The following is a 13,330-nucleotide window of genomic DNA, read 5'->3' on the forward strand; positions in this document are numbered from 1 at the left end:
AGGTTACACTAATATGTTCTTCATTTTCTTCTAATTTATTTCGTCTTTTGCTGTCTCATGTGCTCGCTTGCTCTTTTGCTCTTCCTTCCTTTCACTTTTTCCGTCTCTCTTGCTTTGGTATTTTTAACCTATTTGGCATTTATTTCTGACGATAGTAGGTGGGCCTGTTTATTCCCACCAAATAGCCAGTAGTCTCCACCACTGTTAAACCAGATTTCCCTTTTTAATTTAAATGTCATTTTTAAACATGGTTCAGGTATTTTTGGATTCTTTAGTTTCACTAATCTATTTGTATATTTCTGTGACAATGCTTTACTGCTTTGATTATACTAGACTTATGGAGTAATTTGTTATAACTTAATATGTAACTTAATTCAACCAACTTGAATATATAAGCAAGTTTCCCTTATCTAGCCCTTTTTCTAAAATTTTGTGTAATTTCTATAATGCTAATAGCAATTAATTTATTAAGAATTTTCTATGTCTAAAGCACTATCATAGGTAGCTTATATTTAATAACTTGTTTTATCCGCAAAACATTTCCAAGAGATAGGAACTAATATTCTCACTTTACAGACAGGAGAATGAGCCACAGAGAGATGCACTTAGTTAGTAGTAGAGCTAATATATGAACTCAGGTAGTTTGACTCCAGAGTCAGTTCTCTTAAGCACTATGCTATACTGTCTTTTCAACATAAGTTTAAAATTCTATATAAATTTTGAAATCATTTTGCTTAGTTAGTTCCTATTCACCATACCTCCCAGAACTCTCTCAAACCCACTGGAATTATGACTAGTACCATAAAAAAAAAAAAAAAATGACCTTTTCAGCTAGAAATACAATACAGCTTTTCACTTTTGAGATCTTAAGTCATTTAATTAAAACTATGGTTTCCTTCAGATAGACTCTATACTTTCATGAATCCATTTAAAAATTTTTTTTTTAATTTTTTGAGACGGAATTTCACTCTGTCACCCAGGCTGGAATGCAGTGAGGCGATCTTGGCTCACTGTAACCTCTGCTGCCTAGGTTCAAGCGGTTCTCCTGCCTCAGCCTCCCGAGTAGCTGGGATTACAGGCGGCTGCCACTGTGCCTGGCTGATTTTTGTAGTTTTAGTAGAGATGGGGTTTCATCATCTTGGCCAGGCTGATCTTGAACCCCTGACCTTGTGATTCACCCGTCTTGACCTACCAAAGCACTGGGATTACAGGTGTGAGGCACTGCGCCCAGCCTGTTTTTTTGAGACAATCTTGCTCTGTTGCCCAGGCCGGAGGGCAGTGGCATGATCTCAGCTCACGGCAACCTCCGCCTCCCAGGTTCAAAAGATTCTCCTGCTTTATCCTCCTGAGTAGCTGGGATTACAGGTGTGCCACCACACCTGGCTAATTTTTGTATTTTTAGGAGAGTCGAGATTTTACCATGATGGCCAGGCTGGTCTCATTCCTGACCTCAAGTGATCCACCGGCCTCAGCCTCCCACAGTGCTGAAATTCCAAGCATGAGTCACCACACCTGGCCTCATTCTTACATATTTTTAAACTCAGAAATTTTTTTTTGGTTGTTTTTTTTGGAGGTGGAGTCTCACTCTGTCACCCAGGCTGGAGTGCAGTGGCGTGATCTTGGCTCACTGCAACCTCTTACCTCCTGGGTTTAAGCAATTCTCCTGCCTCAGCTTCCCAAGTAGCTGGGATTACAGGCATGTGCCACCACACCCAGCTAAGTTTTGTATTTTTAGTAGAGACAGGGTTTCATCATGTTGGCGTGGCTGGTCTCGAACTCTTGACCTCAGGTGATCCACCCACCTCGGCCTCCCAAAGTGCTAGACTACAGGCGTGAGCCACTGTGCCCAGCCTTAAACTCAGATTTTGATAATTCGAATAGTTTAGTTCTATCTTTCTCCCTCCCTCTGTATACTTATTTATATTGAAGACCAGTAGATGCAGGTATTATAGACACAAAATGAGGTATAAATTTTTTAAGAATTCAATTAACTTACAAAGGTTTAAAAGTTTACATTGATTATTTTAAACTAAGTTGAAGCAAAATCAAGGAAAAGGCAAAAAAGATACAACGACATCTTGTTCTTTATTCTGTACCAAAATTATCCTATAAAAATATGTGTGTACATCTTAATTCCGCGTTGTAACAATTGTCTTTAAAAAAAAAAAACACATGAACTTTAGCTTATCTTAGGAAAAACAAATGAAACATCGGCTTGTCCATCTGTACCCAAATGATCCAATGCCTAGTAATACAAAAAAAGCTTTTTGCTCAATAACAACTAAAGTTCTATTTTTATGATTTCAGAAATTCGTAATTTTTCACATTTGGCTGCAGCTAAAGGAAGTACAAGGCTGCCTATGAACTAAATGCATTGTCTGTTATTTAGGAAGAAAATATAGTCTTACGGAAAGTGAGGAAGGACAGAACAACTTATCTCAAGAATAGAAACATTCTCCCATTATCGTGGGAGTAAAATCCACAGTAGAGTTAAAGTATAACTCAATGTTGCACACTGTTCAATTCCATCAATTTTGTTACTTTATCATTTGAACCCATCCATTTAGAAACTTTCCCTGAACAGGGAGATAAGGTAAACTGAAAAGCAGTTGAAATTTAATAGAAATTCCTTTTGGGATATGACAGCAAAACCACATAATAAAATTGAAAGCAAATAAGCCTTAAGCCACGGACAAGAGCCAAACAGTTACACTGATTGAAACAAATGGGTAGCTGTTCATGGTACAAACTGTCATTTCAACTTTCTAACACAACATATAACTATACAACTTTCTGCACAGCACCTCCATTTCCTCACTATTAATTTTAGTCTTATCACCTTGAACTGTGGCTTCTCTCTTTTAGTATCATTGAATATATATAGTATCATTGAATCATGCTTTAAAATCACCAATGACCTAAATCATCACAAAATGATTTGTGTAGCCTTCTTTTCTCCTCTGCAATATATATTATGAACTATGGCTCTCTTGAACATCCTCTTTACTGGGCTTGCAAAGGTTATAATTATCTCTTATCCTTTTTATTGTTAGGTAGAACTCTCATTCTTTCTCGCTCTTCCTGCTTTCGTCCCCTATTGAATCTTTAACTCAGCCATGGGCTCTTTCCCTCTTTATAAGCCATCTCCTTCTTTTATATTTTTATCATCATTCCTCACAGAGACCACTGCAATGATTATGTATTCTTCCAAACAACGTTTATGAAAGGCATTTTTCTTAAAATATGAATTGGATCACATTATTCCCCTGTTTAAAATCTTCAAAAGCACCTTATTACATTTAGGATGAGATAAATTCACTTATAAACTAAAATGCTCTATATCATCTGACTTCTGCTTCTATTACATCTTGTATCATTGGTTCATTATGTTCCAGCTATTGCATCTCCTAGAATATAACATCATGTTTCAGATACTTTGAAACTGTGATTTCCTCTATCTAGGTAGCTCTTTTATAACACTTTCCCTATCTGGTCCCTTATCGTTTAGTTTCTTTTCTTTTTTTTTTTGAGATGGAGTCTCACTCTGTTGTCCAGGCTGGAGTGCAGTGGCACGATCTTGCCTGCTGGGTTCCTGTGATTCTCCTGCCTCAGTCTCCTGAGTAGCTGGGATGACAAGGCGCATGCTACCATACCCAGCTAATTTTTTGGATTTTTAGTAGAAACGGGGTTTCACCACGCTGGCCAGGCTGGTCTCGAATTCCTAACCGCAAGTGATCTGCCAGCCTTGGCTGCCCAAAGTGCTAGGATTAAAGGCATGAGCCACCGTGCCTGGCTGCCTTATCATTTAGTTTCTTGGCTCACAGGTGGCCTACTCAGGAAGGTCTTCCATCAGGATTCAATCTAAAGATAGATCCCCTATAATTATCCACCAAAGCTAATAACTAACTCTTGAACTTATTTTGGATATTTACTCAATTTTGGTCTGCCTTTCCCAGGAGAATGTAAGCTCCATATTGGCAGTGAGCTCATCTAGTGTAACACTATACGCTCGGCACTTAGCATAATATTTGACTCATATAGTCAATAAATATTTTTAAATTATTAATGAATTAATAATTCCTGCTTTTAAGAACCTTATTATTTATAGCTATTTCATTCATCAACTGGATTGCAGAATTTTAGCACTAGAAATGACCAAAGAAGATTAGTTAAAGTTTCTCAGCCGGGTGTGGTGGCTCATGCCTGTAACCCCAGCACTTTGGGAGGCTGAGGCAGGCAGATCACTTGAGGTCAGTAGTTCCTGACCAGCTTGGCCAACTTGGTAAAACCCATGTCTACTAAAAATACAAAAATTAGCCAGGCGTGGTGGTGGGCGCCTGTAATCCCAGCTACTAGAGAGGCTGACACACGAGAATCGCTTGAACCTAGGAGGTGGAGGTTGCAGTGAGCTGAGATCCGCCACTGCACTACAGCCTGGGTGGGAAAGCGAGACTCAGTCTCCAAAAAAAAAAAAAACAACCATAAAAAAATAAAAAATAAAGCTTCTCATTTTACAGTTTAAGAAGCTGACATCCAGAAGTTACATGATTTGGTTATGGTCTTGTTACCCAGTGGCAGAGGTGTTGACAAGAACCAGATCCTCACATTATACTAAAAATTTATTCAGCAACTTGATTTTGCTGTAAAACACTCCCTGACACATACACACACACCCCCACCCATAAAAACACTGTAAGACAGTCTTAAGGCCACTGTGATTTAAACTGATGTTGGTAGTCTGTCACAGTGTGTCTATTTTCCCAAAATTTAGTCCTACATCTTCAACTGCTAACTAGAGCCTTCTCCATTGGAATTCTAACACATTCCACCTATCTAAAAAATTACTTTAAAAAAAAGTTACTGGTAGCATTTTGTTATCATAAAATACAGCAAAATACTAGCACAGAAAATTAACTTAGATGCCACTCCATGCCAGAGCTTATATGTGGTATGCATGTGGTACAACATGCCTACAGATAAAATGTATTAAAAAAATTAAGCCATTATGTAGATAAAGTTTTGCAACTGTTATGCCTAATTTCCTAGACTCTGCCTACCTAGATTCAATCAGTAAAACTGTGGTTGACTTTTAAAACTGTTCCCATCTGGTAAGTTACTTTTCTACCTAAGACCAACCAACCAAACCCAAGCCAAGCCAAACCAACCTTTTGACCGGAAGTTAAAAAAAACCCACTGTAAACAGAATTTAAACCACAATGAAACACCTAATAGTATATATTTTAACAAGTAAAATGCACCTAGACCACCTTCATGACTAAAAGACTTAGTAATTATTATTTACTGACTTATACATCTTATTAACATGAGAGAAAGTTAACAATACCAAAGCATACTATCTTGTCTCTTCTTGATTTTTATATTTATTTATTTATTTATTTATTTTTGGAGACAGAGTCTCACTCTGTTGCCCAGGCTGGAGTGCAGTGGTGTGATCTGGGCTCACTGCAAGCTTCATCAACCAGGTTCACGCCATTCTCCTGCCTCAGCCTCCAGAGTAGCTGGGACTACTGGCACCCGCCACCAGGCCCGGCTAATTTTTTGTATTTTTAGTAAAGACGGGGTTTCACCATGTTAGCCAGGATGGTCTTGATCTCCTGACCTTGTGATCCACCCACCTTGGCCTCCCAAAGTGCTGGGATAACAGGCGTGAGCCACCGCACCTGGCCCTTAATTTATATTCTTTGCCTCCCTTCTGCTTGGAAATAACCTTATAGAACATGGGGTGATATACAGAAAATGAGTTGGAATAAGGAATGAGAAGCTCTAACTTATTCTGGCAATTTTATGACTACAAACAAGGTAAGGAAAATGAATGGAATCTACCATTGAATACTAACCTGAGGCCCTTTACTCAAGTGTTAAGGCAGTAGACATTAGAGGGAAATTGATTTCTATCAGGGAAAATATTAAGGTTAGTTAGAAACAGAATGTGTAAGCTGGGGAGTAGTGGTGGCTCACGCCTGTAATCTCAGCACTTTGGGAGGCTGAGGCAGGAGGACTGCTTGAGCCCAGGAGTTTGAGACCAGCTTAGGCAACATGGCGAAACCCCATCTCTACTGAAAATACAAAAAATTAGGCATGGTGGTGCACGCCTGTAGTCCCAGCTACTTGGGAGGTTGAGGTTGGAGGATTGCTTAAGCTGAGGAGGCAGAAGTCGCAGTGAGCTGAGAATCACATCACTGCACTCCAACCTGGGCAACAGAGTGTATGTTCATAGTCCTGTGATCACAAAAGTGAAGGGAATTCAAAATACACTGGACAGTTTCACCTAGTGAGCAGAAGGCCCTGTCAACTTAACAACAGGACCATCTTCTTCTTTTTTTTTTTTTTTTTGAGATGAAGTCTCGCTCTGTTGCCCAGGGTGGAGTGAAGCAGCGAGATCTCAGCTCACTGCAATCTCTGCCTCCAGGGTTTAAGTGATCCTCCTGCCTCAGCCTCTCGAGTAGATGGGATTACAAGTCCCCGCCACCAAACCTAGCTAATTTTTGTATTTTTAGTAGAGATGGGGTTTTGCCATGTTGGCCAGGCTGGTCTTGAACTCCTGACTTCAGGTGATCCACCTACCTCAGCCTCCCAAAGTGCTGGGATTACTGGCATGAGTCATCACACCTGGTCTAGGGCCACTTTCTTACTAAGGATACATGGAATGAAAAAACATGTGCAAATAAAGTAAATAACAATTACAGCTAGAGACAAATATAGCATAACAAGATCTTCCTTGAAAGGTCTGAGAAAAGTCTGGGAAGAATCTGTATCATACACAGTAAACAAGAAAAATGTTTTTAGTTTAGAAGAGGCATTTTGGGCCAGTTTACCAGTGTGTATCTAGGTTTAACATGAACTTGTTTCTCTCACTGAATTATGTCAAAGCCAGAATAGATAATACAAATTAGTATCATTGCTTGGAAGGAACACTGGGGGATGCTCATTCTCCCAGTAATCTGTATGGGCATTCTACTGCAGAGGATGGCTCATTATGCTCTTATAATATTTCAAAAGGATGAACCACACAGAAGGGTACAGGAAGCAGAAAAGGGACTCAATAGAACATTATCTTTCTTAATCTTCACAGCTATATAAGGTACACAAGGAAATAATCTCTGTTATAGAAAAAGGCAAACTAAGGATCAGAAAATTTGAGGACATAAGTAACAAGAGACAGAGTTAAAAATCTGAATTAATATTTCTTTAGATTCTGGCCAGATGTGGTGGCTCACGCCTGTAATTCAAGCACTATGGTAGGCCAAGGTGGGAGGATCACCTGAGGTCAGGAGTTCAAGACCAACCTGGTCAACATGGCGAAATACTGTCTCTAATAAAAGCACAAAAATTAGCTGGGCGTGGTGGCATGTGCCTGCAGTCCCAGCTACTCAGGAGCCTGAGGCAGAAGAATTGCATGAATCCGGGAGGCAGAGGTTGCAGTGAGCCGAGAATGTGCCACTGTACTCCAGCCTGGGCGACAGAGCAAGACTCAATCACACACACAAAAAATTTTCTTTTGATTCTGAAGACCATGTTCAATCTACTGTGGGCCTTACATTAAGGCATCACTCACCTTCTAAGGCTGTTGTATGAATTAAATGAGTTACCAGTCCTTTAAAGTACTATTGTGGGCTAGTCTGAAAACCTAACCATACATAGGAAAAAGCATTTCTAGTTCTAACAAGCTAATATGCATATAAGCTTTTAGAACACAACCTCTTTATTAGGTATACATGTTCAATTTGCTGTGCATATTATTAAGTAGCATATAAAAAGATGCATACTTCAAAAATTATCATGTTACTCTTATGTCCCCGCTTCTTGAACAGCCAGGTAAATGACCTTATCTCTGATTTCCTGATTTTCATCTTAAAGAAAATATAACAAAAGGGGATGGCTGTGGTTTAATTAAATCATTATGTATAAAAGGTTTTCCCCAAGTTCATATATAAATCAAGCAAAAAAACAAACAAACAAACAAAAAACTCCAGATGCACTTAAAAAAGAAAAAACCATTAAGTTACATCAGTATTTTGTATCTCAAATCAGCATCGAGAAAACCTTTATGGCCAGGTGCAGTGGCTCATGCTGTAATCCCAGCACTTTGGAAGGCTGAGGCAGGAAGATTACTTGAGGCAGTCTGGGGACCACAGTAAGATCCCCTCTCCACAAAAAATTTAAAAATTAGCTGAATGTGGTGGCATGTGCCCATAGTCTCAGGTGGGAGGATCCTTAGAGCCCAGTAGTTCAAAGGCTGCAGTGAGCTATGATTGGGCCATTGCACTCCAGCCTGGGTGACAGAGCAAGACCCTGTCACTTAAATTTAAAAAGGAAAAAGTAAAGAAAAACTTCTTTATTATATGACACATATGGATTTTTAAAAACTTTTGTGGCATGGTGGCAGTGTTAATACAGAAAAATGTTAGAAACGATTCAGACATCCTTGTTATAGAAAACAAATTGTTCTCTTGGCAAAAAGACACAGCATGCTTATATAAGAAGCGGTCTATATACAACTGTATTGCTCGTTTTTAAGAAGCGATCTATATACAACTGTATTGCTATCAATGGAAATACAAAATCATGTAAATTAACTTGTCAAAATACTATACCTTCCTCTCCTTGAACAGGTTCTTCTAATAGCAACTCTGTCATACATTCCCAGTCTTTCAACAGTTCTTGAGAGCTCTCCCATAAACTGTCCACCAAGTAGGCTGCATGTTCATGTAACTAAAAAGAAGAGATCAAGTGTGACCCAAGAATATTTAACAAACAAACTACTAATACTAATTTAAGATCATTTTCTTCATAACTAAAATGGCTTGGTCTCCATGATTCTAAAAACCACTTAGAGAACAATATATATATTCACATTCCACTGTCAATAGTGTGGATGCAGTATGCAGAATTGACTTTTTACCATTTACGGTAGTAAAAGTAAGGATCTCCTAGACCAATGACATCATTTATAGATGAGGAAACTGCATAGCTAGTTAGAAAATTTTCTGAAGTTATATGTTAGATCTAGGTCACTTTTCACTATTCCTTGTGGTCTCTTCAACTATCTTTATTTTTATTTTTATTTTTTAAAGGAAATTAATCATTTTCCCTCAGAATTCCATTAGAAACTTTTGGACCAGCTGTACTTACTTCACATCTCTGTCATCTTAGTCAAAGTAAAAAATGTAAGTTACTCCATGTCTCCACTATTCTCTCATTTCCACTGGACTCATTTCATTCCTTACTCCACCCCCATTTTTTGTTGGTCATTATTCTCTTGACAATTTTCTTTGGAGCCCATGTTCCCACAGTAAATAGTTAAGGTCTTCATCAAACACTTCACACCAAACTCTACCACTAGACAGTCATTAAGCCTTGAAGAATATTATCCTTTTTTTTTTTGAGATGGAGTCTTGCTCTATTGCCCAGGCTGGAGTGCAGTGGTGTAACCTCAGCTTACTGCAACCTCCACCTCCGGCGTTCAAGTGATTCTCCTGCCTCAGCCTCCTGAGTAGCTGGGATTACAGGCCCACGCCACCATGCCTGGCTAATTTTTGTATTTTTAGTAGAGATGGGGTTTCATCATGCTGGCCAGGCTGGCCTTCAACTCCTGACCTCAAGAGATCTGTCTGCCTCGGCCTGCCAAAGTGCTAGGATTACAGGTGTGTGCCACCGTGCTGGGCCCTGAGAATATTACTCTAATGAAGCAGAAGGTGTTGGCATTGTTCTGATTTCTTCTACTTACAAGTAACTTCTCCACCCTAATATAAAAGATCTTCCACTTTTGAGGCTCATTACATTCAGATAAACAGTCCTGGTAATCAGTGTTAGTCGAACTACAGACTGCAACCCATTCTTGGGTTGTTAAACCAATTCAATGCACTGAGAACAAAGATTCAAAAAATGATGCACAGTAGAAACAGTGCATAGCACATAGAAAGGGTAAATACTATTTTATTAACTCTAATTTGTTATATGTGCTTGTACTTCTGAGAGGTAATGTTTTTCTCATCATGAGTAGTGGCCCAAAAGTATAAAAGTCACCCTTCTAGATCTACTATCAGTTATCTACTGTCATCCTGGCACATTCAGCACCTGAGTTGGATTTCTTCCTCATTTCTAACTCTATAATCACTCTTCGGTGTGACTTTTTCCCCCTCTTTGGAGACAGGGTCTCACAGTATTGTTGCGCAGGCTGCAGTGCGCTGGCATAATCATGGCTCACTGCAGCCTTGACTTCCTGGGCTCAAGTGATCCTCCGACCTTAGCCCCTGGAGTACCTGGGACTATAGGACTGTGCAACCTCGCCCTGCACTTTTTTTGTCTGTGTGTATGTAGAGATGGGTTTACCACGTTACTAGGCTGGTTTCAGTGTGAATTTTAATGACTTATGTAATGCTCTGCCTCTTCTAACACTTAATTCAGTACTTCATTTCAATTGCATTTCAAATACATACAACATGTCCCAGTGAATTCCATCAAAGCAAGAGTAAATAATATTGATTGGCATCTTTGCTTGTAAATAATATAGGCAAAGTTTGAGGCAGGTATCTTCAAACTTTCCTAATTCATATATTCTGAGAAACTATCCTTAGACCATCCATAACATTACTCCAACAGTGACAGGCACAAGAGGTACACAACTCAAGAGTCAAAGACGAACAATCGCAGCAGAAAAAAGAAAAATAAATTGTTTCAAAACTGTTGCTATTAACCCATGCTAAATTAAAGAGTTATTGTTTAACGGGCAGAGTTTCAGTTTGGGAAGATTTGAAAAATTTCTGGAGATAAATGGCAGTGATGATTGCCTAGGAATATAAACCTACTTAATGCCAATGAACTGTATACTTAACAAGGTAAATTTTGTTTTATATATTTTACAATAAAAAAACCAGCTGAGGCCGGGCGCGGTGGCTCAAGCCTGTAATTCCAGCACTTTGGGAGGCCGAGACGGGCGGATCACAAGGTCAGGAGATCGAGACCATCCTGGCTAACACGGTGAAACCCCGTCTCTACTAAAAAAAATACAAAAAACTAGCCGGTCGAGATGGCAGGCGCCTGTAGTCCCAGCTACTCGGGAGGCTGAGGCAGGAGAATGGCGTAAACCCAGGAGGCGGAGCTTGCAGTGAGCTGAGATCCGGCCACTGCACTCCAGCCTGGGCGACAGAGCGAGACTCCCGTCTCAAAAAAAAAAAAAAAAAAAAAATTCAGCTGAATATGCTTGTATGCTTGATTATGAGTATTTCTGTAGAATAGGTATATAAAGATTTACAATTGTATATATTTGGCAGAGTATACCTTCAATAAATATAAAATATCCCCTTTCTATCCCTTTTAATGTTTTTGGTCTTTAATTCTGGTTTATCTTGTATTGATATTGCCCCCTCTGCTATCTTTGTGTAACCATTTATTAGTTATTTCCAGCCTTTATCCAGCCTATTATTTATAAACTTCCTCTAATTTATTTTAAGATGTGTTTGTAAATAGCATATAGCTATTTTTCATTTATTTCAATCCCAAATGATAATCTGCATTTTAATAAAACATGTTAATTTATTTACATTTATTGGGATTACTACTGAAAATATTGCTGGCATTTTATTCTCTGTACTCTATTTGTGATGTTTCCTTGATTACTTTATCTGTCCTTCATTCATGGTTTTATTTTCCAACATTTTTCCATTACCAAAATCCTTAGCCTGTTTATCACTTCTCTTCATTTAATTTGAACATTATACTCCTACATTTAAAAAATTAATAGATATTTGCCTTAAACATCAATGTCATAGTTTTTAGGTTTAGCTCTAAGGGGTTTTTTTTTCAAATTTATTTGCTCACCAGTGTTTCTTATACTCCTCTTTTCCTTTTATTGTATTGATTTTTCACCTCCCGAGAAAACATGTTCAAGTAATAATCTGCATTTAGAGTCTATTAGGCAATAATCTGACTGTATGTCCTTCAATTTAGTTCTTTCCTTTCATTGTTTTTTTTTTTAATTATTTTCAGACGCAGTCTCACTCTGTCGCCCAGGCTGGAATGCTGTGGCATGATCTTGGCTCACTGCAACCTCCGCCTCCCGGGTTCAAGTGATTCTCCTGCCTCAGCCTCCCGAGTAGCTGGGATTACAGGCACCTGCCACCACACCAGGCTAATTTTTATATTTTTAGTAGAGACAGGCTTTCACCATGTTGGCCAGGCGGGTCCTGAACTCCTGACCTCAAGTGATTTGCCTGCCTCATTCTCCCCAAGTGTTGGGATTACAGGCATGAGCCACCATGCCTGGCCTCCCTTCGTTGTTTCTGTTCTCTTACATAGCTCCTACTATGCAATATAATAAAATTTCTTAATCTATACCGTACCTTAGTTTCTTTCATACTTTTGATACAGAGTCCCGCTCTGTCGCCCAGGATGCAGTGGTGTGATCTCGGTTCACTGTCACCTCCTGCCTCACGGATTCAAGCAATTCTCCTGCCTCAGGCTCCTGAGTAGCTGGGACTATAGGTGCATGCCACCACACCACCCTGCTAATTTTTGTATTTTTAGTAGAGGCTAGGTTTTACTATGTTGGCCAGGCTGGTCTTGAACTCTTGACCTCAGGTAATCCATCTGCCTCAGCCTCCCAAATTGCTGGGATTACAGGCATGAGCCATCACGCCTGGCTTCTTTGGGAAATGTCTTCAACACATCTACAATAAGCTGTCAATTTTCCTGTCTAAAATGACTGTCACAATTAGCCTTGTCATTCATAAGAAGGGTCACTGGCCGGGTGTGGTGGCTCATGCTTGTAATCCCAGCATTTTGGGAGGCCACCGTGGGCAAATCATGAGGTCAAGAGATTGAGACCATCTGGCAAACATGGTAAAACCCCCATCTCTACTAAAAACACAAAAATTAGCTGGGCGTGGTGTCACATGACTGCAGTCCCACCTACTCAGGAGGCTGAGGCAGGAGAATCACTTGAACCCAGGAGGTGGAGGTTGCAGTGGGCCAAGATTGCACCACTGCACTCCAGTCTGGCAACAGAGCGAGATTTGGTCTCCCCCCCCAAAAGAGGAAAGAAGGAAGAGGAAGGAGGAAGGAGGAAGGAGAGAAGAAGGAGAAGAAGAAGGAGGAAGGAGGAAGGAGAAGAAGAAGAAGAAGAAGGAGGAAGGAGGAAGGAGGAAGGAGAAGAAGAAGGAGGAAGGAGGAAGGAGGAGGAGGAGGAGGAGAAGGGGAGGAAGGGGAGGAGGGGGAGGAAGAGGAGGAGGAGGAGGAGGAAGAGGAGGAGGAAGAGGAAGAGGAGGAAGAGGAGGAAGAGGAAGAGGAAGAGGAAGAAGAGGAGGAAGAG

At 39.8% G+C, this 13,330-nt stretch overlaps 1 protein-coding gene across 7 annotated transcripts in view; it reads right to left on the reverse strand.

The window, feature by feature from the left end:
- The window catches only part of LOC105469915 (STAG1 cohesin complex component), a 404,557-nt gene that overhangs the window by 99,648 nt on the left and 291,579 nt on the right, over positions 1 to 13,330 (reverse strand). For all 7 annotated transcript variants that reach the window (XM_011721505.2, XM_071090955.1, XM_071090954.1 and 4 more), the window contains one exon: positions 8,616 to 8,733. In XM_011721505.2, coding sequence (XP_011719807.1) covers positions 8,616 to 8,733 — 118 coding nt within the window. The remainder of the gene's footprint in view (positions 1 to 8,615; positions 8,734 to 13,330) is intronic.

This window comes from Macaca nemestrina, chromosome 2 (assembly GCF_043159975.1).
Source record: "Macaca nemestrina isolate mMacNem1 chromosome 2, mMacNem.hap1, whole genome shotgun sequence".
Taxonomy (NCBI): Eukaryota; Metazoa; Chordata; class Mammalia; order Primates; family Cercopithecidae; genus Macaca; species Macaca nemestrina.